The sequence below is a fragment of the Opisthocomus hoazin genome, chromosome 6 (assembly GCF_030867145.1).
Source record: "Opisthocomus hoazin isolate bOpiHoa1 chromosome 6, bOpiHoa1.hap1, whole genome shotgun sequence".
NCBI lineage: Eukaryota > Metazoa > Chordata > Aves > Opisthocomiformes > Opisthocomidae > Opisthocomus > Opisthocomus hoazin.
This window is the reverse complement of record NC_134419.1, coordinates 14211722-14235969: the sequence shown is the minus strand read 5'-3', so window position 1 is coordinate 14235969 and position 24248 is coordinate 14211722. Positions and strand designations below refer to the sequence as shown.

General features: G+C 39.6%; 2 protein-coding genes across 15 annotated transcripts in view; one reads left to right on the top strand and one right to left on the bottom strand.

Annotated features, from left to right (window-relative positions):
* DNAJB4 (DnaJ heat shock protein family (Hsp40) member B4) overlaps window positions 1-2088 on the bottom strand; it is a 29719-nt gene extending 27631 nt beyond the window's left edge. For 2 of the 3 annotated variants that reach the window (XM_075424772.1, XM_075424771.1), the window contains exon 1: window positions 1827-2003. The gene's annotated coding sequence lies outside the window, so the exon portion shown is untranslated. Of the gene's footprint in view, window positions 1-1826; window positions 2004-2067 lie in introns of those variants that run through there. The other variant, XM_075424774.1, reaches the window with a different exon arrangement.
* Window positions 2089-2245: 157 nt separating this feature from the next.
* Window positions 2246-24248, top strand: part of FUBP1 (far upstream element binding protein 1) — a 37391-nt gene continuing 15388 nt past the window's right edge. For 8 of the 12 annotated variants that reach the window (XR_012764400.1, XR_012764405.1, XR_012764403.1 and 5 more), the window contains exons 1-20: window positions 2246-2457; window positions 3684-3774; window positions 4771-4833; window positions 5673-5711; window positions 6059-6098; window positions 6918-6967; window positions 7060-7131; window positions 7413-7470; window positions 8903-9065; window positions 9146-9244; window positions 9328-9429; window positions 10087-10189; window positions 10274-10374; window positions 10986-11127; window positions 12365-12525; window positions 13379-13533; window positions 13623-13702; window positions 16611-16739; window positions 17438-17512; window positions 22962-23107. Coding sequence is in view for 6 of the 12 variants with exons in the window: in XM_075424764.1 (XP_075280879.1) it covers window positions 2344-2457; window positions 3684-3774; window positions 4771-4833; window positions 5673-5711; window positions 6059-6098; window positions 6918-6967; window positions 7060-7131; window positions 7413-7470; window positions 8903-9065; window positions 9146-9244; window positions 9328-9429; window positions 10087-10189; window positions 10274-10374; window positions 10986-11127; window positions 12365-12525; window positions 13379-13533; window positions 13623-13702; window positions 16611-16739; window positions 17438-17512; window positions 22962-23107 (1983 nt within the window). In the remaining 6 variants the exon portion in view is untranslated. Of the gene's footprint in view, window positions 2458-3683; window positions 3775-4770; window positions 4834-5672; window positions 5712-6058; window positions 6099-6917; window positions 6968-7059; window positions 7132-7412; window positions 7471-8902; window positions 9066-9145; window positions 9245-9327; window positions 9430-10086; window positions 10190-10273; window positions 10375-10985; window positions 11128-12364; window positions 12526-13378; window positions 13534-13622; window positions 13703-16610; window positions 16740-17437; window positions 17513-22961; window positions 23108-23483; window positions 23569-24248 lie in introns of those variants that run through there. The other 4 variants (XM_075424765.1, XM_075424767.1, XM_075424769.1 and 1 more) reach the window with 4 other exon arrangements.

Here is a 24248-nt window from a genome sequence, read left to right as displayed (position 1 = left end):
TAACAATAAAAAGCAAAGTACATAGACGCTCCACATCCACTAATAAGCAAAGAGCCGTAAAAGACATAGCCAGCAGCCAGTATTAGCTTCAATGCATCAGTCAACTGCTATTGCTCAACTTCTTTGCATAGCATGGCTGGCATACATAGCCAAATTCTCAGTAACAAAGGAAATGAAAAAATAGTTCAAGGTCAAATTATTGCTTAGAAATAGCATAGAATCAAGCATGAAAATGAAGTTCCCCCTTTCCAAATCCATTTTTGCTTCCCCCCCTCCCCCAGTTAACACAGCTACATTGATGGAAAGTATATGCTAATTCTTCTGAACAGGCTTTTTCAGCAGAAGGGTCTCAGCAGCAAGTTTCAAGTGTCTCTAATTATACACCGTAATCTGCCTAGAAGCATGTAGGAATTTTAATTTTGTGGAATACATTAATTTTAAAACCCTTTTGAGCAGTAGTACCTCAAAATTTTTATTGAAGGAAAAAAATGTAACACACGTTTTCAGCTTCCTTTGGTGGAGTTACCTGAACTGGAGATGCAGGATAATCTCACCTCAGCAGCACCACTGTGTCTTAAGGTCTACTAAAATGATCTCATTTATAAACAGTCAGAACTGAAGGGAGCAATGAGAAACAAGGAAGTTCTTAGGGGAGCATGGAACTACAAGGCTAGCCAAAAGAGAAGACAGCATGAAGCATTTTCACACGACTTCAACAGAGTTGCTCCCTCCCTGCATATAGCCCAAAACTAAGCAAAGCACAAAACAACAGTTCCTTAATTAGAAGTACTGACGACAGAGAAACACAGGCTCATTTAGGTTGGAAGAGACCTCCCATACTTCAGTTTAAAAAAAAGCATGAAACTGATGTAATCCGGGAGCCCATCAAGTTGTCAGAATTTGATTCATCTAAGTAAGTTGTTTAAAAACTGCAAAGCATCCCCCTCAGAACCGTACAGAAAGCAATTGTGCAGCTTAGTTCACCTTCAGTATTATCTAGTCTCTACTGCTATGAAAGCTAAGTAGATACTCTATGACCTTATCTAGACGTGAAGCCTTTTGCAACATCGTCACCCATATTCAGCATGACGGTTCATCCCCACCAGGTCACAGGACCTAAACAGGGCCCAGATTAAAGCATTACCAGCTCCCGAGTTTTCATTACAGCTTGTGTGTGCTTGCTCAGCCAAGCAAAAAAATCCCCCCAGTTGTAAAAACTGTACAGTAGCCGCGCTCATTTTCAGCACAGAAACGAACAGCGGTGGACGCTGCAGAAGGAAGCAAGCCGAAAGCCGTTCGACAGCAGCGGCGGGCCGCAGCTGCCGGGCCGGGCAGTGCCGGGCAGGGCGCTGCGAGGGGCGCGGCGGGGGGAGCACCCAGTCCGCCTCCCGGCCCCGGCCGCCCACTCCGCCGGGCTCGGGAACAGCCCCGACGAGGCGCCTCTCGCCTTTCCAGCTACCGCCAAGCCTGCGCCACCAGACGCCAAGGCTTCTCCCCCGGAAACGGGGCTTTTATTGTTTTCTCTAGCCGTCACACGGCGGGCACACCGACAGCTCAAGGCCAGGCGCCGCGGCACGGCACTACGAGGAGCCCCACTGCAGGACACCGCCGCGCTAAGGCGGGAAAAAGGCCCGGCTCCCTCCCTCCGCTCACGGCTTGGGACCGCGCCGCCGCTACCCCCGTCGCCCGGGAACCGCCCGGGAAGGAACAGAGCCACCAGAGCGCCAAACGCCTCGCCGGGCGCAGTCCCAGGCGGGCAGGCAGCCAAGCCGCAGCGCAGCCGGTTGCCCGCAAGCCCCCGTCCGTTACTTCCCTCACGCACTCACCAAACGGACGCCGCCTCAGTCTCCCTCGGGCCAACCTCGCTCCCGGCAGCCTCTGCGCCTCAGGCGCGGCTCTCACCCGCGCACCCACAGCTCGAGACCAAGTCGCGCGAGATCCGCGCGGCCCCCACCCGCAGCGCCGAGAGCGGAGCGCGACGCTACACTGCACTGCCTCGCCCCCGTCCCCTTATCCCATGTGACACTCCCCGCCCTATCACCGCGAGTCTCTAACATCCCGTGCTACCATGGAAACACCGCGAGCTCGCCGCCGCTGAAGGGCGCCCCCCGGAGGCCGCGCGGCTCTGGTCAGGGCGCGGAGCCGGGCGAAACGCCGCGAGCTTTCCCCGACGTTCTCGAGCTCTCGGATGAAATCTCGCCCCAGGTCTCGCGAGGTTAGGCCGCTCTCCCTCCCCCCCCCGAGCACGATGCCGCGCAGGAATGTGAAAGGCTCCCGCCCGCCGCCATTTTCTTTCTTTCTTGGCAGGCAGCGAGCGGGGCAGGAAGCGGCGGCTGAGCGAGTATGGCGGACTATTCCACGGTGCCCCCTCCTGCTTCGGGCGCGCCCGGGGGAGGCGGCGGGGGAGGCGGCGGAGTGAACGATGCCTTTAAAGACGCGCTGCAGAGGGCTAGGCAGGTGTGTGCGTGCGTGTAACGCGGCGCCGCCAAATCAATGGGCCTTCGGGTCCCCGGGCCTGGAGGCGGCCGCTGACCAGGCCGCGGTGCCTGAGCCGCGGGAGGAGTTAGCTGGCTGCGCCCTGGCGACGCTCGGCTCTGGGGAGACCTGAGGAGGGGGTCCCTCCGCCAGTACGTGTCTGTGGGTTGGGGGGGGGAGCTTTGTCCCGTCCCCTCGCCGCCCGCCGCGGCGGGCGCCCGCCCTCCTCGGGCGGCGAGAGGTTTTTCCAGTCAGACGCCGGCTCCCTCCGCTCCGCCATTGCCCGCTGGCAGATCAGGCTGCCGCAGCGATCCGCGCCATCGCGGGGTGGCGGGGGTGACGGGAGGGAAGCGGGGCGGCGGGGGCCCTGCCGCCGGCCCGCGGTGAGGCGAGGAGCGGCGCGTCTCCGGGAGCCCGGCGGCTGGCGGCGGAGGGGTCGGAGGGAGGGCGGCTCCGCGGCGCGGCCCTCGTTGTGTGCCCCGAGGCGCCCTCGCTGCCCTCCTCGGACCGGTTGGGGAGCGCTGCGGCCTGCGGAGCGAAGGCGGCGAGGGCTGTCTCCTCGAAGTAGTTGTTTGGGGGTTTTTTTATCCCGAAGTTGTATTTGTAGCTTTTGCACCGCGGGCGTTGTTTTCATTGTATTTCGGGCCAAATTTTTCGCCTCGTCCGGCCGCGGTTTTGGCAGTATTTTAAGTCTCCGGTGTAGTCGGGACTGCTTAAGCTTTGAAATAGTTTTAGGGGTCGGGCCCTCTGTGAGATACCGCAGTGTTTCGTGAAGTATGGGTAGTAAAGGAAAAGCCCCTTTTAGGAAAAAAATTTCTGGTGTTTGAAAGATGGGTTTTGGGGTTTCTTTTTCAACAGATGAATAAAATATAGGAAGCTTTGCTGTTGAAGGATGACCACAAGTCTCCTTCAAAATACGAAAAAAAATTCTGTAGGCAGAACTGTTTGTTGCAGCAACCTTCTGTTTACTTATGTGGTATCATTTTAATACGCATTGTTTAAATCGCTTAAAATCGTTTAGAAGACCTGGAATAAAGGAGGTCTGGCTTTTTTGTTGGTTTTTTTTTTTTTTTTAACTCACAATATCTGTCTTTTGTTTAGATTGCAGCAAAAATTTTCGCTTAAAATCGTTTAGAAGACCTGGAATAAAGGAGGTCTGGCTTTTTTGTTGTTTTTTTTTTAACTCACAATATCTGTCTTTTGTTTAGATTGCAGCAAAAATTGGAGGAGATGCTGGCACATCAATGAATTCAAACGACTACGGTTATGGAGGACAAAAAAGACCTCTTGAGGATGGAGGTATGCGCTCGTTACTGCTGCATTTATTTTTGTTGAGTATGGCCACGGTGCCAGAACGATTGCAGGTGGTTTTTCTGTTCGTGGGTTTTGGTGTTTTTTTTCCCCCCATAGCACAGCATAAAAACATTTTACTCTCTTAATAGATCATGCCATGCTTTTTCATTTTCAGTTTAATGGGGAAGTTTGTTTTAAACGTTTGTGCTTTAACCTGAAGTGAACGTAAGCCTGTTTTAAAATATTTTAAATGTGGTTTAAATGCTGTAAAGAGGAAAATGTATGCCGGGGAAGGGGGCAGATAAATTCATGGTTGAGAGATGCTTGTACAGGTATGTTGTTTAAGTCTTTTGTTGTTGTGCAGGATCGATCACAGTCTGTAAATTACAATTAGAGTAGGAAGCGTTCACTCCTTAAATTTGATTGTTTCATATACTTTATTACTGCACAGTTTCAAATAAAAGCATTAATGCATTTCGTTGTAAAAGCATAGGACTTTAAAAAAAGACAGGAAAGTGAATTTTCTACCTTGTAGACACTTTTGCGTAGTCTAACATTTAAGCTGATAGCATGTGTGACCAGATAAGATCATACTTAAATCTTCTAACTTGTTGCAGCTTTTTGGATTTGCCTTACACTGCAGTAAAGTTTTCTCCTGAAATGTGCGTGTGTCGTCTTCTGTCTCTTACTACGCAGCCAGTTTGAATTTAACAGGGTTTGATATGTTTAATATACACACAAAATCCTGGCTCAATTGTGGAAAGAAATCTCTGAGCTTGTTGAAATGTTCTCGTAGGTCTCACGAAAGAGCAATGCCTTTTTTTTTCCTTTAAGAGGATTGAAACTCAGTCTACAGAGTGTAACTAGGGCTTTATATCAGGAGTTCTCGTGTCCTGTGATAAAGGGTTTTTTTCTATTAACGGTGAGGTTTTTAATATACAAAAATGAGCTAATGATGCTTCAGATGATATATGTAATGTATTCTTTTTATTTTATGTGTAGATGGCTCTTGGACAAGTCCGAGCAGTACAACACACTGGGAGGGAATGCCCTCTCCTTTTAAAGGCAGGAATTTTTATTTATTACCTGTGTTTAGTATGTAAACATGACATAAACTAGTGGATCTTTCTGGATTGACACAAATATTTCTTGGAGTATGTGTCTGAGTTTTTGCTGCACATAAATTATGGTGGTTCATATAACCTTTATTTTGGGGTGGGAAGGAAGCATCTGAAGTCTTATCTTTTCAGATACAGGTTAATTATGCCTTTTATTCCGTTACTGTACAGAAAGGATTTGGATGGTAGTGATGTAGTTGCTTTGAATCTGCTTTTTTTTGAAGTTTTATGCTATGAAATGCTTGATATTTGGATAGGAATTTCGTATCAACATTCAGATTGAGATTACATTTCCATGTGATGCTGTTGTATTTTCAGATGTTTGATCTAGATTTGTGGTCATTGTCAGAATTTTTTTTTTCTTTAAATCATTGTTGATTTTTGGATTGGATTTGATTTTTTTTTTCTTTTTTACTATAGAAGCATCATTAGCTTGAGCAATCAACACAGATAAACTTTGTTCCTTGTCTTAGTTAAGTTTCAGTGACTGGGTATCTATGAGCAACCTACAGTGTGTTCTGAAAACTGCCTTTTGTTAAACTACTGACTAGATACATGGAAAAACCTAACATCTTTTCAGCTGTACTAACCAAGTGCTGAGTGTTCGTGAGATTCTTTCTTTTATTCAGATGATCAGCTCCCTGAAATTGGAGGAAAAAAAAAGAAAGAAAAGGAAAAAAAGGAAAGGGGGACTAAAATACACTGGAAAGTTACAATTCACACTAAAAGGTGTAAACACTTCTTGAATTTCTTGGCAAAAAAATTTAAAAAATCTTAATTTTGCAGATCAACCAGATGCTAAGAAAGTTGCTCCTCAGAATGACTGTAAGTAATTTTTATTTTGTTGCCAAAAAAACCTAAACAAGTGTAACATTGTTAGAACAAGCATTTGAAACAGTGTTCTGGTAGGTGATACTTGAATCAGTGAGATAAAAAGAATGGATGGGGGTTTATGCCCTGTTTTCTTGACCCAGTGCCAGTCTGATTTGTAAAACTGACAATGTTGTTAGCAACAGCTGAGAATCTTTTTAGGTGTTTTTAAATCTCTTGATAACACTTCTTAAAAAGTCAGCTTGGACAAAAGTTGATACAAGGAAGTTTTATTATCAAAGGAGCTTAGTTGTAAATTATACTACTTGTTTGATTTTAATTTTAACAATATTTGTTTGTAGCTTTTGGAAATCAGCTACCACCGATGCATCAACAGCAAAGGTAAGAGTTACACTACATCTGAAGCAGAGTTTTCCTTTTTAGTGAAAGAAAGCAGTTTCAAGAAATTTTTCTGAAAAAGTGGCGTCAATGCATGAAACAGTGATCTGTTGAAATTCAGCTTCAGCAAGTCCAAAGTCAAACACATAAAATGTATCCACATTGCTGTCTCTTTCTTTCCCTTCAAAGCATAGACTGTGCATCAGGCTCAGTAAAAGGAAAAAAAGTTGCTGAGTTTTACTACCTGAGCATAGGTAGCATAACTAGAAGTTGGAAACACATCTGAAGGGGAAGGGGGGTTGGCACTATCTGGTAAACAAAAAAGCAAGCTAATGGATTTAAAATAAGAATTCATATTTAACACGGCATATTGCTCAGTCAGCTATATTTGCTACAATTTAATAGTTTTCTCCACTCATTTCTTCCCCAAACAACAACATGCAACAATTGCTGTGTTTAGGCTGAATTTAGTAGATGACATGCTGAAATTTGTGTATTTTCAGCATACTTCTGTGGATATACAGGTGACACTTAAAATGCTGCACCAGCCTTTTTTATACCATGCATCTGTTAAAGAGGATGAAGGAAAACTTAGATCGATTCATATTATACTCAAACTTTATGTGGTCACTTTTGTATATTGTTAGTTTGCTTAGTACTGGGCTTGCATAATCACTTTTAAAGTTAATGGGAGGCAAACAAGCCTGCGCGATAGTGGGGGCACTAGCTTTGTTTGGTTTAGTGGGAGGATATATATAAATTTAATGCCAGTTTGGTCTTTGTATGGTCATTGTCTTTTGTTTGATTTAACGTTCTCTGTAGGTCTGTGATGACAGAGGAGTACAAAGTTCCAGATGGGATGGTTGGATTCAGTAAGTAGTATGGGCGTGATGGCATAGTATAATGAGGGATGTTAGCAGAGACTGTTAATACAAATAATCTTTCTATATTTTCTTCCTCCAAGTAATTGGCAGAGGTGGAGAGCAGATCTCACGTATACAGCAAGAGTCTGGCTGTAAAATACAGATTGCACCTGGTAACTATCTGTGGTTTTTTTCTTTGTTTATTTTGGTGGGGTTTTCTGTTAGAGAGTTCAGAATGCTGATCATCGCTTCTAGTTGCCTGAACCTTCCTTTAAGGTATATTTTAATGTCTTGTACTAATAGTCATGATAGCAGTTAAAAGAGATGCAAAATGTTCTTGTATGCTGACTATTCTACTTCAGTGAAGTTCCAGTAGTTTGTATATTATGTTTAATTTCATAATCTCGCTCTGACTTAACACTACTGCTAAACTGGTTTTATTTTATGACTTTAGATAGTGGAGGCCTGCCTGAAAGATCATGTATGTTAACTGGAACACCAGAGTCTGTTCAGTAAGTACAACAAATTCTTTGTGTTCATATTTAACTGTGCAATACACTTCATTTTTTAGATGTAAATATAATATTTAGATAGTATGTTTATAATATTATGGTTTTCGTGTTTTGAAGAGGCAGTCTGGTGACAAATAAATGTATACCTGAGAAAAAAAGCACTGAACCTGCAGTCAGATCCCTTGGCATTCCAAGACAAAGATACGGAACGTCAACTTTTTTGTGTCCAAAATCTTGTTGTAAATAATACTTATCTAACTATGCGCTGCTTGAGCATGAAATGTGTGAATGTATACTAAACAGTAATGTGTGCTAATAATAAACTCTTTGTTAATCATAAATTGAAAGATCACAAGGAAAATGTGGAAAATCAGTGATGTGTAAGAGTAGAAGTTACTCAAGCCCAGCCCATCAAGGTTCTTAAATGTCTGCAGTATAAATGAAAGTATAACAAAAGTAATGAAAGTGATGTCTATGTAATACCTATTGGAAAAGTTAACTTTTGCCTTCCTGTGTTCAGGGAAGAGGGTGATAGGAATGAAAATGGTTTTTTTTTTTTTTTTTTTACTGGCACAGAGGTTATGTAACCACTTGAAGACCGACTTATCCTGGCTTTGCTAGGGAAGATCTTAAGTGTAGTAGCATATTTGGTATTACCTCACTTAGGTTAGCTGCTCCCAGTTCATGCTGGCAGGTAAGGCCTGCAGCGACATGTTTTCCTTTGGGAAGGTAACATGGCATTCTCCTCTTATGTTGCAGTCAAGCAAACTGCTGTTCATGAAGTCATTCCTTTATGAGAATTTTATTTCTAATTATAGTTTATTCTGCTCATATACTAGAGGGAAGAGTTATAATTGATGTTAGTACTGTAATCATGATTTTACTCTGATGGCAACTGCCTTAAATGTGTGGTGAATATATACTTGCTTTTGTCCGCTATTCTGGTAATAGTTACAAGTACTAATGTCCTTGCTTTGCATGCTGAATCAAGCAGCAGCTATCACGATACTTGGTGTTAAAGCTAGGTTTATTTTACAGTCTGAGTTTTTTTGCCTTTTCATAAATTGTAAGGTAAAATAGATCGAACAAGGTTTCCATCTTTTGTTCTAAATTATGGTTTGATCAATGTAACTGTATTCAGGGATGATGGTCGTATTTGAGGAGGTGATTTTTGTTTGATGTGTGTTTCATAAAGAATCACTTTTTGTATTCTGACATTGGGCTGGTTTTGTCTACCACATTATCTTACAGTTACTTTCTTAAGTTACTGTTACAGGTTTACTGAGTTTGCCTCATATCTCTTAGAGTAATTTTATTTCTTCTGCAGAAACTTTTCGAATGGGGAAACAAAAACATCTCCACGCAAAATAGGTGTGGGCAAGTGATACTTGTAGGAATAAGTGTATTTATAAATGTATATGTTCCTTCACAGATCAGCAAAAAGATTACTTGATCAGATAGTTGAAAAGGGACGACCTGCACCTGGCTTTCATCATGGTGATGGACCTGGAAATGCAGTCCAAGAAATTATGATTCCAGCAAGTAAAGCAGGGTTAGTTATTGGAAAAGGTGGAGAGACAATTAAACAATTACAGGTACTTATGTGTCTTCTCTTAAAAATGTGTAACACTGAATCTGGATTTGAGTGTGTATTGACCTCCATTTTGTCAAACAGGAACGGGCAGGTGTCAAAATGGTCATGATTCAAGATGGTCCACAGAACACTGGTGCAGACAAGCCCCTTAGGATAACTGGAGACCCTTATAAAGTTCAAGTAAGGAGTCCTTCAGAATTCAGAGCATTTTAAAATCCATTCTAATGTTGCAATACCTAAATTAACTTTCATTCTTCTTTTAGCAAGCCAAGGAAATGGTGCTGGAGTTAATTCGTGATCAAGGTGGCTTTAGAGAGGTGCGCAACGAATATGGGTCAAGAATAGGAGGAAATGAAGGGATAGACGTAAGCATGGTTGAAAAACTTGTTCACTGTATTTTGAGATGTTAACATTAAAATGTTAAGCTGGGTAATACCACTGAAAGCTCCTAACCAGATTCCAAAAGTAGTTGTGGCATGTAAGTATATTACTCGGTCATTGCTGAAATTATGACTTTAAATGGTGTGCAGCATTCACTTTACATTACCAGCAGTTCTGAACTGTTTCAGCTAGCTGGAGTTTTTTGTCAAATAAGTACATAAGTTTTATGGCGAAGTATATAATGTTGTTACAGAAATGAGAGTTTGGCCTCTACAGAAAAATACTTACCTATTATGCAAGTTGTGAGCTTCTAACTGCTCATTCAAGGTGAGGCTGAAAAGTTTCATCTGCTAGAATCTGCACTTTAGGCCCATTAGAACTCTTGTTCTTTGTGAGAAGCATAATATCCATTGGAATTGCTGCCACTATGAGAACTTGTAGTGCATAAGATCTTTTTGATGCTTTCGTCCAGTGTTTGCTAGAGCTGTGACTTGATATTAAAAAAATAACACTTCAAAAAGCCTGAAGTGGTATAGGGCTGGCCCTTGTTTACCATTCTAATATGTGACCCTTTAATTGTGTGAATTTGGTAGGAATATGTGCATCATTGACATCTTGAATTTTTTTTTTTTGTCTTTAAGGTTCCAATACCACGATTTGCTGTAGGTATTGTAATTGGAAGAAATGGAGAGATGATAAAAAAGATACAGAATGATGCTGGTGTTAGGATCCAATTTAAGCCAGGTTGGTAATATGTCCATAGGTTTCTGTGAATTTAGTGTAAATTTAGTGGATTACATATACTGCAATAGTTCATTTTTATTCCAGATGATGGAACAACTCCAGATAGAATAGCCCAAATCACAGGGCCTCCTGACAGATGTCAGCATGCTGCAGAAATTATTACAGATCTCCTTCGAAGTGTTCAGGTTGGGTAATAATGTTGTTTACGATTTAAAATCTCCTGCCTGACTTTTGGAAAGTCTTAAAATTTTAAAAATCCGTGTTTAACTAAAGAAAATAATTTACTGGTGCCATTTGAATCTATTTCAGAGTTCAGTCTGGAATATGAATGTTTGCTTTTACAGTTACAGTTTTGCAAGTGTCAGGATGATAATCTTGTTTCAAAGTCATGGCGGTTCTTGATCTGGCTGGTTTTAGAGCTACTTCTTCTCTTGTATGAATAACTGATAGGTTGTTACTTTTGATTGTAACTGATGTTTAAAAGATGGTTTTAAAAGCTTATTGTGAGATGAGCCCCACCACTGCATTTACAGAAGGCAGACGGAAATTACATCTTTGTACATGTGAAACTTTCTGATGTCTTCTATATCCTTGCCTTCATCTTTGATATGCAGAGTTATACAGAACATCTTTTAAAACGTAATTTAAAATGTAGTTTTGGTAAAGTAGTATATTTTCCAGAATTATCTGAATAGTAAATCAGTTTTTTCTTAACAAATGATGTGATGTAACCAGTTGGCATTAATAATTTGTTTTCAATAATTTTTAGTAAATGTGCTAATTTGTTGCTTTTTAGGCTGGTAACCCTGGTGGACCAGGACCTGGTGGTCGAGGAAGGGGTAGAGGCCAAGGCAACTGGAACATGGGGCCTCCTGGTGGATTACAGGAATTCAATTTTATTGTTCCCACTGGAAAAACTGGATTAATCATTGGCAAAGGCAATATGTCTTATATATCTGTATCTATATGTAGTTTAACTCTCAGCTTTTCTATTTGCACAAATAGCCATACTAGAGAGATGTTACAAGAGAAGCCTTTGCAGTTAGTTCCATGCACAGTAGAGCAACATAATACGGCTAAGTCATAACACTCCTGTTTTCAGATTTTCCTCACCGAAACACATACCCTGCTAGTTAAAAGTCAAGAACCAAATCAATTTATCTAAACTTTTTTTTTTTTTGTAAAGTAAGAAGTACTGAGTTACATTGGTAGTGTTTGGTAGATTATAGATGATGTATCGTATAATAAAGTTCATTTGGTACTGCTTGATTAGCCTAGTCTTACTGTGTCTGTAACTGGCTCTTAAAACTAATTTTCACATATTCCAGCAAAGATCTTTTACAGTGGAATCCTGTAACAATTTCTTATGTGTCTGTTTATTAAAATAATTACTTCTCAAGTAGTTTTATTTAAAAAATAATTTACTGTACGCTTCTAAATGAAATGCTTGAGTTACCTTAATCTTTTTTTTTAATGTGTTTTCCAGACATGACAAATAGGCTGATGTAGTTCAGTTCTTGACCAGGAAGGTTGATTGATTTTTTTTTTTTTTTTTTTTTAATTATTATTTTATTTTTTAAATTTTTTTTTTAAATGCCATATGACATATTTTGAAGTCTGTGTGCCTACTAGCGATACAAGTAACTTCTCAGGACCCTGTAAGAGGAGGAACTTGGGGAATTTAGGGAATTCAACTTTCTCAGTTTAGTGCCCTGCAAAAAATACGGATGTTACCCTCTGGTCAGCTTATGGGGTTTTTTTTTGTTGTTGCTGTCTGTGCTTTCCTGCTGCTTTATAGGGAGGTTAGGCTTAAAGTCTGTATTTGCTGATAACCGTGGGTGTCAGTTGTTATTGATGTCTAGTTGTACATCTTTACATGAATGGAAGAAAACCAGACAACATTTTAGGAAATCTTTCCTGTTATTTGTGAGTAACAATATTGTGGTCTTTCACTGAAGAAATAATTTATTTTTGCTAGTTTACTGCAATCAAAGCTCTGTACCACACTGCAGAGGTTTTTTGGTTTTTTTTACTAGAACGCTCTTGTATGGCGGATAAAAACAGGTGTCTTTTCACTTCTCTATTTTCATTTTTCCATGCAGTTGACATTCTCTGATTTGAATTATGGTATTTTCGCTTTAATGCATGTCATAAAAGCTGTATGTTGTATTGTAGGTGGTGAAACTATTAAAAGCATAAGCCAGCAGTCTGGTGCTAGAATAGAACTTCAGAGAAATCCTCCACCTAATGCGGATCCAAACATGAAGATGTTTACTATCCGTGGAACACCCCAGCAAATAGATTATGCACGACAACTTATAGAAGAAAAGATTGGAGTAAGTGTATAACTATATTTTGGTTTACTATTACAACTAAACAGAATAGAAAGTAATTCCCCTTTGTGGAGACTTTCCTTCCATTTTACTTCAGAATTAATCAGGTAATAAATTGATAATAATAAATGGTAATCCAGTTTTAAAGTAATATAAACATAACTTGATGCACCAGAAAAAGCAAAAACTTGAAATGGAAAGAAACAATTGCTTTTTTCAATGTAATACAGTGTATTTTTCAATTATGTGTTCTTGAAGTTGCCCAGTTTGTGCATAATGAAATCTTTGACAACTTTAAAGATACCCTTGATATTCTTAATGCAACTAAACTGCATGTTTAGTTTTTCAGTCTCGGTATGTTTAGGTAGAGTTTTAATCAAAGTTTACACCCTTTAAATTCACTGTACTTCTGTTTGCATGTGTGTGCATGTAATCAAATTCACTACGTGGTTTTTGTACATGATCTTATAAACAGATTTAATTAGCAGAATTAGGCAGATTTAGATGTATCACTTTATTTTAAAATACTGATAGTCTTGCTTTAGTTTGTGGGGGTTTTTTAGTGGAACTTGTGGAGAAATCTGTGTTTGTAAAATTGTTTCCTCAAGAAAGATGTGAAATAATTGCAGCTTTTTAGTTGCTATTACTGCCACTGCTGCTTTTAACTCTCTTCCTTAACTAGCCACAGGCCTACTTAATCTTGAGAAAGATTATTTTCTCCAGGGAAGTGTCTTTCTTTAAAAACAGTCAAATCTTTTCGATTATATTCTTGAAGCATTCAGATTTATGCTTCTAAACTGCTGAAAAAATGAGAACTTGAAGGTTTATTTTCATCTGTGTGCCACTCTTGTTACAGGGTCCAGTAAATCCATTGGGTCCACCTGTTCCCCACGGACCCCATGGTGTTGTTCCTGGCCCGCATGGACCTCCTGGGCCACCAGGTCCTGGTGCTCCCATGGGACCATATAACCCGGCTCCTTATAATCCAGGGCCTCCAGGCCCTGCACCTCAGTAAGTACTACTTAAGCTAGCTTCCTTTTTTTTGTAGGGTGACCCTGGGACTGGCTTTCACAGTATGTCTATGACTTGATCTTTTATAGTGGTCCTCCAGCTCCATATGCTCCACAAGGATGGGGAAATGCTTATCCGCACTGGCAGCCACCAAATCCGCCAGATCCAGGTAAGAAATATCACGGTCATACGGCGATGTGGATGTTCTGTAAGTACATCTGTTTTGTCCTTTCAAGGATACACTTTTCACAGTTCGTTTGTCTTATACTGGTAAATCTGAAAAACCTCGTATTCTTCAGGCTTTTCTTTACTGATTGTCAGTTTACAGAAGTTTTACACTTCCCACGTACTGCTTGTGAGATGTTGAAACTGAGTTGTTATCGGTGGAATATCTTCTTTACTAAACATTACTGATATTGCATCCCAATTCATGATACTTTTTGCAAGACTCTTGGTTCACATCAGTTCGTTTTTCTTACAATGGCTGTTTTTACATAAAGTTCTTTAATGAGGATGTGTTTTCTTCCTGTAATAGTCAATGACTTTGTATTTTATATTGAACAGTGCCCGTTACAGCATCATTGATCCTGACTTTGCACAGTTTATACTATGTTACATATTTCTAGCTTTTGTTGATCTAGATGAGGATTGTTTTTCAGAATCTTATACAAATGTATTTTGTTCAGTCCTTTTTTTGAGGGATAAAACTTTTGTTGAACTGCTGTTAATACAGTAAAACTAGTTAGGGTTGTGTATTTTGACCTTTTGCGTATAATAGTTTTGTAAATTCTTCTGAAACCCTCTTTGTAGAATCTGTTTCTTCTATTTCTGTTTATCTTTGTCAAGACCGGGAGTTTTTACTTAATTACAACTTCCCGAAGTTTTAGTATCCTGCTTTTCTTTAAGTTGCATCCTTTGGTTGGACTAGAGCATATGGGGGAAACGGAACTGCAGTCCCAGAAGGCATGGTAAGGCTAGATGCTTGAGTCACTTGTACCTCATTTGTTTGAGGTGGAGCTTCTTCAGAACTTCATCCAAAAGATCTCAATTTTATTCTTGTTATAAATGGAATACGTGTTTTCTGATAGCCAGTGGTTCTGACATAAGTTCCATTAGTGAAAAAGAGGAGGGCTTTGAAGGATGTTATAACCTACAGAGAGTTCTATTCATGTTCAAGTCTTCTACATATCATTTCTTGGTGAAGTACCATCTCTGGTGTCATTTCCCTAACTTCTATAAAAGGTAGCTCTGCATGCGTTCAGTCTAGTATTTAAAAATGCCTGTTGTCATTAATTAAAAGGAGAATGATTCACAGTGACTTGACTTACAGTCTTGGAATACCGAATGTGTCGTTTAATCCAAAACCACTGCCAAAATGTTACAGCCTTTTTCATGCCACCTTTTAATTTTTTATAAAGTCATTTATCTGCATAAGGATCTGTAAGAAAAATGGCAAATGCTGACCTTGATGTCATCTTGATGATGATTTTGTAACCATTTTTTGGATAAATACTCCTCTTAAAAACCTAATGAAGTTTTCCGATGTGTAGCTGAAGTTGGTGTTTTTTTCGACTAGCATTTATTTGGGTGAGTTTTGTGCGGTTGTCCACCTAGTTGCTCATTCCAGTGTAACAAATGGGTTATTTTAGTATTTTTTTCAGAGTTGCTTTTCTCCAGAGCTGTGCTTGCCTCTTGTCACGTGAAAGTGGAGCTAGTTACTACAGTGAGATTTCTTTGGAAATTTGATGAATCCCGCTCTGTGTTCCTCTATTCTAGAGAAGTAGCTACTAAGGGGAAGGAGGGGGGGGAACCGAGCAATGGCTTATATGATATTTGCAGGTAACCTTAGAGTATAGTACATATTAGTTTAAATTTACAGTTGTTGACAGAAGCAGTGTAACTTTAAAAGGAAACTTGTTAACATTGTTTTCTGTATGCTGATACTACTGTGTGCTTTTTAAGTGGCTACATCTGACTTTAATGCTAAATGAAATACTGCAAGAAATTTGTTGTGTTGTGGATTTCTTCTTCCTGAATGCCTTTTTCAAGGCATTCTTTCTCTTCCATTAGTCACTGCCTTACCTATTTTGTGCTTGAGGGGGAAATATAATTCCATTCCTATGTATAGTTATGCTGAAGTATCAATTGTGTCCCTGTCTCTACGTGAAGTTCTTTCCTCAGTTGACAGCATTTATTTGCAGATAGTTTTATTGTTTAAGGATGCTGGTTGTGTTATAGAACATTACATGCTCTATCTAACAGTAGATTTGCAGGTTTTGTGGATTGCCAATCTGATAATGTAATCAATCTCTGTGATTCAGCAACAATAAGCCATTCCTAAAGGCTATATGTGAAAAACAGAAAAATAAGGCTCTAGGAAGCAGCACCGTTGGCCTGCCTAGACGTAGTTAAAAATAAGGGAAGCACGGAGATAGCTGCGGAAGATGCAAGTGTTGCTATTATTTGTTGTACTAAAAAGCTGTAAGTAAACAGTGATGCTTTATAGCCTTGTATGGGGATTCAGGCTCTTAAAATACTGTATGTTTCTCTATTTTACTGTTATCTTAAAGTTTAACTGTCAAGCATCGCAAATACCTAGTAAGATTTGTATTCTTCTGTTTCAGAAATATGTATTTGGTATGCCTCCTCCACCTCTGGCAGTGTCATTAGTGTGAGGTTATAACAAAAGTAAAACCACTGAAATTGTTTGGTGCTAGAATGATTCATTGTTGCTACCATTTAGGAACATGACTGTTTATTTAAACTTGAAAATCTGTTTCTGTTCATCACATTTAAAAATTAACAAGTGACATTATAGTAGGAGGGGTTCTAGAATGATTTTTTTTTTTTTTTTCTTTTACCCCATCAGTCCTATGAAAGTATACTTTGTACAATATACTTGTCTGAAACCTGATTGAAGGTTTGTGCTAGAAAGAAAGGATACTTACAGAATGTACGTGGTTATTTGGCTTATATTTTTTTCCTTGGAGGAAAATATGAGTGATTAGGGCAGGATTAATTGAGGACAGCGTTCTGTTCATACTACTTTTGTGAATGTTTATGTTTTGTTTCCGTAGGTAAGCCAGGAACAGATCCCAATTCAGCAGCGTGGGCAGCTTACTATGCTCACTACTATCAGCAGCAAGCACAGCCACCACCTGCGGCCCCTCCTGGTGGACCAGCTACAACCCAAACTAATGGACAAGGTAGCTGTTCAATAAAGCAGATAAATTTCTCATTGCAGGGGGTGTGGATGCCATATTATTTTTATTGTTGTCCTCATATGTTGGGTAAATTTATTGAAGGTAGCTGGTTTTCTTGGAAAAACTATTGCTTACAGCATTCAACATTGCTTTTCTTAATTTCAGTGGTAAATAAGGGCAATGTATTTGTCTTGTAATATACCCCATAAAAAATTCTGCTGCAACTAGGGGTGACTTAATTAACATCTACATAGTGTAGTCATAAGTAAAAATGGAGTGAGCCAAACTGTTGATTGTCCTTTGCTTAAACAGTTGCATCACTTCCAGTAGTTTTAGGACAATTATAATTGTAATATTTAGTTGTATTGGTATAATCGTTGTGCCTGGATGAGGCGTAGTACTTAAATTTTAGGTAGTATTTTGTACTGTGAGTGGTGTGCATTTCCTGAACCTTGAAAACATGCTAAACGCTTCTTTGTTTCTTTGTGGTGTTTTTTACTAATAGTTTATATTTGTAGTAGCTTGTACCACATAGGTTTATAGAGTCAGATTTGAGTGATGTTACTTGGGATTATTACTGAAAAAAACAGTTATTATTAAATTAAATTCAATTATTTAATCAATTCAATTACTTGTAAATTTTTCTATGTATGAAACAAAGCCCAGTAGTTTTTATTTTGACTATTTCTAATGTAATTCAGGAGAGCAGCCAAATCCAGCACCAGCAGGGCAAGTTGACTATACCAAGGCCTGGGAGGAGTACTACAAAAAAATGGGTATGTGTGCAGGTTTTTTCTTGTAACTTGCTTTCTGTGTTCCAGGTTATTAAAGCGTCATAACTAGCTTTCCTTTATATCATGTCCTTTTTTAAATAATATTTGTTTTGCAGCACTTAGGAGCTGTGTTTAAACTACAGATTATACGTTGTTGCTAGCTTTTCCAAAATATCTTGCCTGAGCTGACTTACAAAACTGAAATGTATTTGCTTGTTAAGTTGATGATTTCATCATTTACTGAATAAGGAAAGAATATGTGGTCTTGATGTATTAGCAGAAGATGCTTTTATCTTTTAAATCATGGTTATGTCTTGCATGTCAGTGTTGTGTCCACAGCGTCCCCCCATGGATATAGTAGTTGATGCAGATTTGTATGCTGAGGACTAGTGGGCTTATGAGTGCCAGGGCTTTCCCTGGTATCTCTGTTTGACCAGACATACAGCAGCATCAAATTTTCATTTTCTGTTTGTTTCTTTGGGTGGGGGGGTTTGGTGAGTTTTCTGCCCTCTTCCAACTGCACCCTGTTTTCTCATGGCATATTAAAAATGCGTTTGGAGTTAGGATTAATAGCATGTTTAATTCCTCTTCCCAACCTTCTAGCAGGTTGATCTCAAATCATTTGCCAAGACATAACTGCCTATATTTGTTTTTGGCACAGCGTAAGTGATGAAATGAAACAGAAAATATGTGATGATGATTTACTTCAAAAATTGCATATCAGACTAAGAAAATTGCAACAGAGCTCCCAAACACGTGATTTTTAAGATGTGATGGGCCTTTCCATTTTTCCTTTTCCTGTTTCGTTTAACTGCTGTTTTTCAGTTTACTGTCTCTGTTAGTTCAGCTCACGTTCTTCAGTGCAAAGTTGTGGGATTTTTTCACTGCCTTTTTAAGAATAATGAAATGTGTTTGCAGGGGCTCTGTTGTCTTTCTAATTTGCCGTCTCTCGAAAGTAAAGTCTGGGTTGCACTAGTCTTGTCTTCGGTCTAATTAAATAATAGCTAGTTACGAGGTTTGGGGATAGAGTTTCTGGGAGCAAGTCCAAAGAAGAGTGTGAACCCAATAAAACTAGACATTGGGAAATGTAAAAAGTTGCTTTTAAAATGCAAAATTTAAAAAACCCCAAGACAACAACCAAATAAGAGGAAAAGCAGAAGGGCGGTTCTGGTCTTCATTTCTTTTTCTATTTCAAATCGAGTCCTTTACCTGAAGGAGAACTCTTGAAGTCTGGGCCTGTATGACTTGGCTGTGTAAATCATAAGAACTTTCTGCTACTTCAGCATATTGAAAATCTTGATATGGAAGATACCATTTCTCTTAATATCCACTTAGAAAAGAGGAAGAACTGACCTAGGGAGGTTGAAGGGCTGAGAATTCACCTATTGTTAATTTAGTGCTAAATGGAGGTGGGTTTCCCACCTGCTTCACAGCAGTGTTAAGTAGTAGTAGAAGACCTGGCGAGCAGGAAGGCTGTCCATCAGCAAGTCTGTGTGGTCTCCGGCCTCTCAAATACAGCCGCTGCTGTTTGTGCTTCCTACAGTACTGTCCCCGTTAAACTGTGCAAAAGCGGGAAGGTAGGAATTACAAGTCACTCACTCTTCAACTCTTCTTTCAGATTTCTCACAGCACAGATAATTACGCAAACAGCTGTTTTGGAGAACTGAACTGAAACTTGGGACTTGCTGAGCCCAAGCAGTTTTATTTTTGCTGCTGAGGAAACTACTTTGATAATCCATGTGGCAAGCTTATGAGGGTGACAGTACTGAACTGAACAAGTTGGATGTGATACTGCAGTTGGTGCTCTGGATTTTCTCACACTCTGTTAAGTAGGAGTGGTCTGAAAACTCTAAAGCACTCTTGAATATTCTTCCCAAAACCGTAATACTGTTTTCCAAAGTGGCTGCCTGCTGGTGTGGTTATGACTTGGCTAATCACAGAGAATGCTTTCATATTTTTTTCAGCATATAGAACAGTGACGTGAAAATAACCTATTTTCCAACTTGCAAATATACTGGCAAAGTCCGTCTCCTTTTTCAGACCCTTAGCTTGGTCAGGGACTGTTGCTTTGAGAAGTATATACAATTAAAAACACGACTGAAAAGCTAATAAAATTACTCATTTGCACTGTTAAGATACTGTACATGGATCCTATAGGTCACCCAGACCATCTGTTTCCTTTGTACCCTACTTAATAAATTCAGGAAATCTGTTTTGAATTTTCCTTGAGTATTACCAGATAACAAGAGAGTAGTTTAGCTTTTGAAGATGTATAGATGGTTTTATCCTGAATTGGAGTCATAGTATTTTTACTTTTCCCTACAAGAGATGAAATAGATTTGCATAACTAGGCCCTAAAAATATCCCAAGGGTAACAGTTCCCTCTAAACTTGAAGTCATATTTTAGTAAATGATTTGTATGTCACTGTAGGAGTTTGTGAATTTATCATTTAAAGTCATTCTAATATATTGTGGGCTTGATTTATAGTTAAGGGATTCCCTAATAATAAAGTGGAAGTGTTCTTTAATGATTCCTCAGCATTGTAGCAGGAAAGAGGACAAAGAACGGTTTTCTCTTACTAGAATCACCCTTGATGATTTGAGTAGTGGAAGAGCTGTAGGATCATGTGGCATTTTCTTTCTTAGCCTTGCTTAATGGGCAGGTATCCTGTGTTTCCTGTATTTCCTTTGTAAGTAGTTTATCAGTCTTGTTAGTGTTCCAGTTGAATCTGGGTGTTAATGAGCATGTACTGTTTCAGTGCAGTTCTGTACACTGAAAGGAAGTTTTGACAGAACTGCTGAATTCCTTGTGTAGGTTCAGAATTACTTGCAGTACTTAGTAGAGGAATGATACAGCTAAAATACTTTGAATTTTTACTAACCCATTTCAGGACAGAAGTCCAGTTTGACATCTTTGAGTAGATGTTAAACTTCCCGCATTTGATTTATTATTTGAATTTCAGCACTGCCTTGGGGATAGCTGGCTGAATGTCAGAAGATTCTTGGGTCATAGTGCACAAAAAATGTGTTAGCTTTGACATTCAGCTGTGCTGACAGCTGTGACATAGCTAAATAAATTGTAAGTAGAATTATTATCTCAGAAATTAATAGCGAACTTGCAAAAAGTGTATCCTAGGATAATTTGTAACCATAATAAAGATTGTTTTGGTTAAAATAATTGATCAGAAGTGTGAATTTACAAATATGAATTAGCATTATTTCGGCTCGTAAGATTTGAAGACGTTTAAGTAAGTTTCTCCAGGAAAACAATTTCTTTACTGTATAACCCAAAAAGTGATGGAGAAGGTTTTTTTCAATATATCTACAGTGTAAGTGGAAACACTATGTAAGTTGTACAGAGGGCTGGAAAATGGAAGATTGTGTTTTGAAGATGTTCAGGGTAGTGCTTTGACAAGCGTTCAGATTCTCTGCTCACATAATGTTTCTAAGAGAACTGGGAGAATACAGGTGTATGTAAGACGAGCGTGGGTAGCTAGCATTCTTCGTGTGAACTTTCTGTGTAAAAGTATTTCAACAAACAAAATCAATCTTCTGATACCCTAGAAAATCATTAGAGTCCTTGATACTCATGCTCCCTAGAAGGTTGCTCAGTGGTATTGTACCCAAATAAAAGGTGAGGTGGTTTCAGGTAGGAATGAAAACTTAGTCATTGTTGTGTGGAAGCTGCCCGTTTTTGTCGATAGCAGAACAGAAGATCGGGCACGCATGGAAGGTTAGGGGAGGTTATCCTCCCCCTCTGTAACAGAGGGAGGCTCTCCTCCCCTCCTACTCTGCCCTAGTGAGGCCCCATCTGGAGTACTGTGTCCAGTCCTGGGCTCCCCACTTCAAGAAAGATGAGCTACTGGAGAGAGTCCAGTGGAGGGCTATGAGGATGATTAGGGGACTGGAGCATCTCCCCTACGAGGAGAGGCTGAGGGAGCTGGGCTTGTTAAGCCTGAAGAAGAGGAGGCTGCGAGGGGACTTAATATATACTTACAAATATCTGAAGGATGGGTGTCAGGAGGATGGGGCCAAGGTCTTTTCAGTGGTGCCCAGCGACAGGACAAGGGGCAACGGACACAAACTGAAGCATAGGAAGTTCCGTCTGAATATGAGGAAGAACTTCCCTCTGAGGGTGGTGGAGCACTGGAACAGGTTGCCCAGGGGTTGTGGAGTCTCTTTCTCTGGAGATACTCGAGACCTGCCTGGACAAGGTCCTGTGCAGCCTGCTGTAGGCGACCCTGCTTCGGCAGGGGGGTTGGACTAGATGATCCATAGAGGTCCCTTCCAACCCCTACCATGCTGTGATTCTGTGGAATTGTACAGGGTGCAGGCTTGGATTTTGCTTGGATTTATTTGATGTGGTGTGATTGGATGTGGTGTTTTGGGTTTTTTTCCTAGTATCCTACGAAAAACTTGGAGGCGGTGTTTTTTCGGTAGTGTCTTAATTCTGACTGTAAAACTTTAATTTGAAAAACTAATCCCTTAAGAATGTAGATCACAAAAATGTCGTATCACAGCAGTAATAGTTGTTCTGTTTTGGAAATTTAAGAACTTTACAGTGAAGCACTCCATATAAAACCCTTCTGCCTGGATGCATGCAAGTGTGAGGACAGGTGACTGTATAGAGTGTTGTTCTGCTTATAGTCAGGTACATTCTGCAGTAGTAACTGCAAAAGCACCTTTCAGATATAAAAAAAAAAGTGAAGACAGTGGTAATAAGTGGAATGTGTCTGATCTTTCTGAAATAAGAGAAGCGAAAAAGGAAGTAGAGATGTCTGTGACAGACCTTCATTGGAAGAACAGCCAAAAAGTTGGCTGTTAATTTTTTTTTTCGGTATGCTGAGGAGTCCTTGTGTATTAGCCTGTTGCCTTGCAAGTTGGGTTTTTGTTGGTTTTTTTTTTTCTGAAGAACTGGTAGTTCTCAGCTGTAAGTCTGGGAGACTGTGTATACATGTATGTGTGTACATGCTGTTATTTCTAGAGGATTGGAACTTAAGCAAAGGTTGGAAGGAGAAGTTTCAGGACTACATTCTGCGGTGGAGTAAATAATGCAGTCTGTACAATAAGGTAAAGTCAGCCTAGGTGGATTACAAAAAGTAATCTCCCCTGTTGATCTGTATTGTAATTTAAATGCTTCTCGTTCAGGTCAGTTTAGGTCTGACTTTAAAGTCAGGCCTAAAGACTTAAAAGTCTTTAAAGACGTTTTGGAGACGTGATTCAAGAGGTGGGAAAAAACTGTCTTTACAGTTCCTCCATTTTGTGTTACATGGGAATCATTACATTAAAATCAGTAGGATAAGCGGTTAGGTAAAAAAAGGCAGCCACAACATTGTTAAAAGCCATGTAGGAATATTGTAAGGAGCTAGGTGATGTTTGTTAGGCAGCAAGATTTTGAAATTTTCTCATTTCTATTGCAACAACACAGCTATATAATTTTAATTACTTGTAGGACAAGCAGTTCCTGCCCCTGCTGGGGCTCCGCCGGGTGGTCAGCCAGATTACAGTGCAGCATGGGCTGAGTACTACAGGCAACAGGCAGCGTATTACGCCCAGACAAGTCCGCAGGGAATGCCACAACATCCTCCAGCACCACAGGTATAAAGTTTAAGTGTTTTTTGGCTGGCTTCAGTTTCAGTGGTTATAGATATTTTTTTGCATGTCTCCTGCTTTGTTACCTTTGGAGTATGCATCTTTTTTTCTAGCGAAATAACTATCAGAATAATTAATAGATTACTTTGTTTACCTGATAACTTGAGTTCTGTATCTATCCATATGTTTGGTGATTATGTTTTTTTTAAAAAAAAAAAGAAAGAAAAACTTTCTCCTCCCAGGGTTTTGAAAACCATGCAAGAAGCCACCACCATTTACATTAACCAATTTTTCTTTCTTAAAGGCTTCACTCCTGAGTTAGCTCGATTTAAAGGATTTTCTTTAACTTTTTGTGTATCTCTTATGTATCTCTTCTGCACAGGGCCAATAATAAGAAGTGGACAATACAGTATTTGCTTCATTGTGTGGGGGAAAAAACCTTTGTTAAATGTATGGATGCAGACGCCTTGATGAAGATCTTAATTTTGTTTGGTTAAAAAAATAGTGTTTTTGAAAATGTACAAAATATCTATCACTACTGATAGGAGGTAATATTTCTGTGTAGAAATGAAAAATGGTTTGTTTTTAGTATTAGTGTAGATGTACACATTCCAGCAAATGTATTTGCAATTATGTGGTCAATGCTTTGTGATATAAATGTACTTTTTCAATGTATACTTTATCACTTTTAAAATGCCTGTTTTGTGCTTTCCAATAAATAATATGAAACCTCCTGTGTCGGTAAGTTGGATATGTGGGTATGTAAAGAATTATAGGATTGATTTGCAACGATGAATCAAGGTACCTGTTTGCAAATGAGATTTTTTTTTTTTTCCCCCTCAAGAAACCTTGTTGAGTTTAAAGGCTTGTTGTTAGCATGTTTTTCCCCTATTGCAGAATAGTTGTAGATGGAGGATCTCTTTCATTCATTATATTTTGCTGCCTAGCATCAGTAATCTCGATACCTTAATTTTCTTTCTATTTGATTAAAACTGCATGTGTTTAAGAAGGTGATCTTTTGGCATACTTCCATTGCATTAACAGTGAAATTTCCTTTTATACATGACCACTGTTTCAGACCTGTGCAGCTGCTAAAACAGATGACTTTTGTTCTTGAGTACTTAAAAACTGTTCCTGCATAACCATT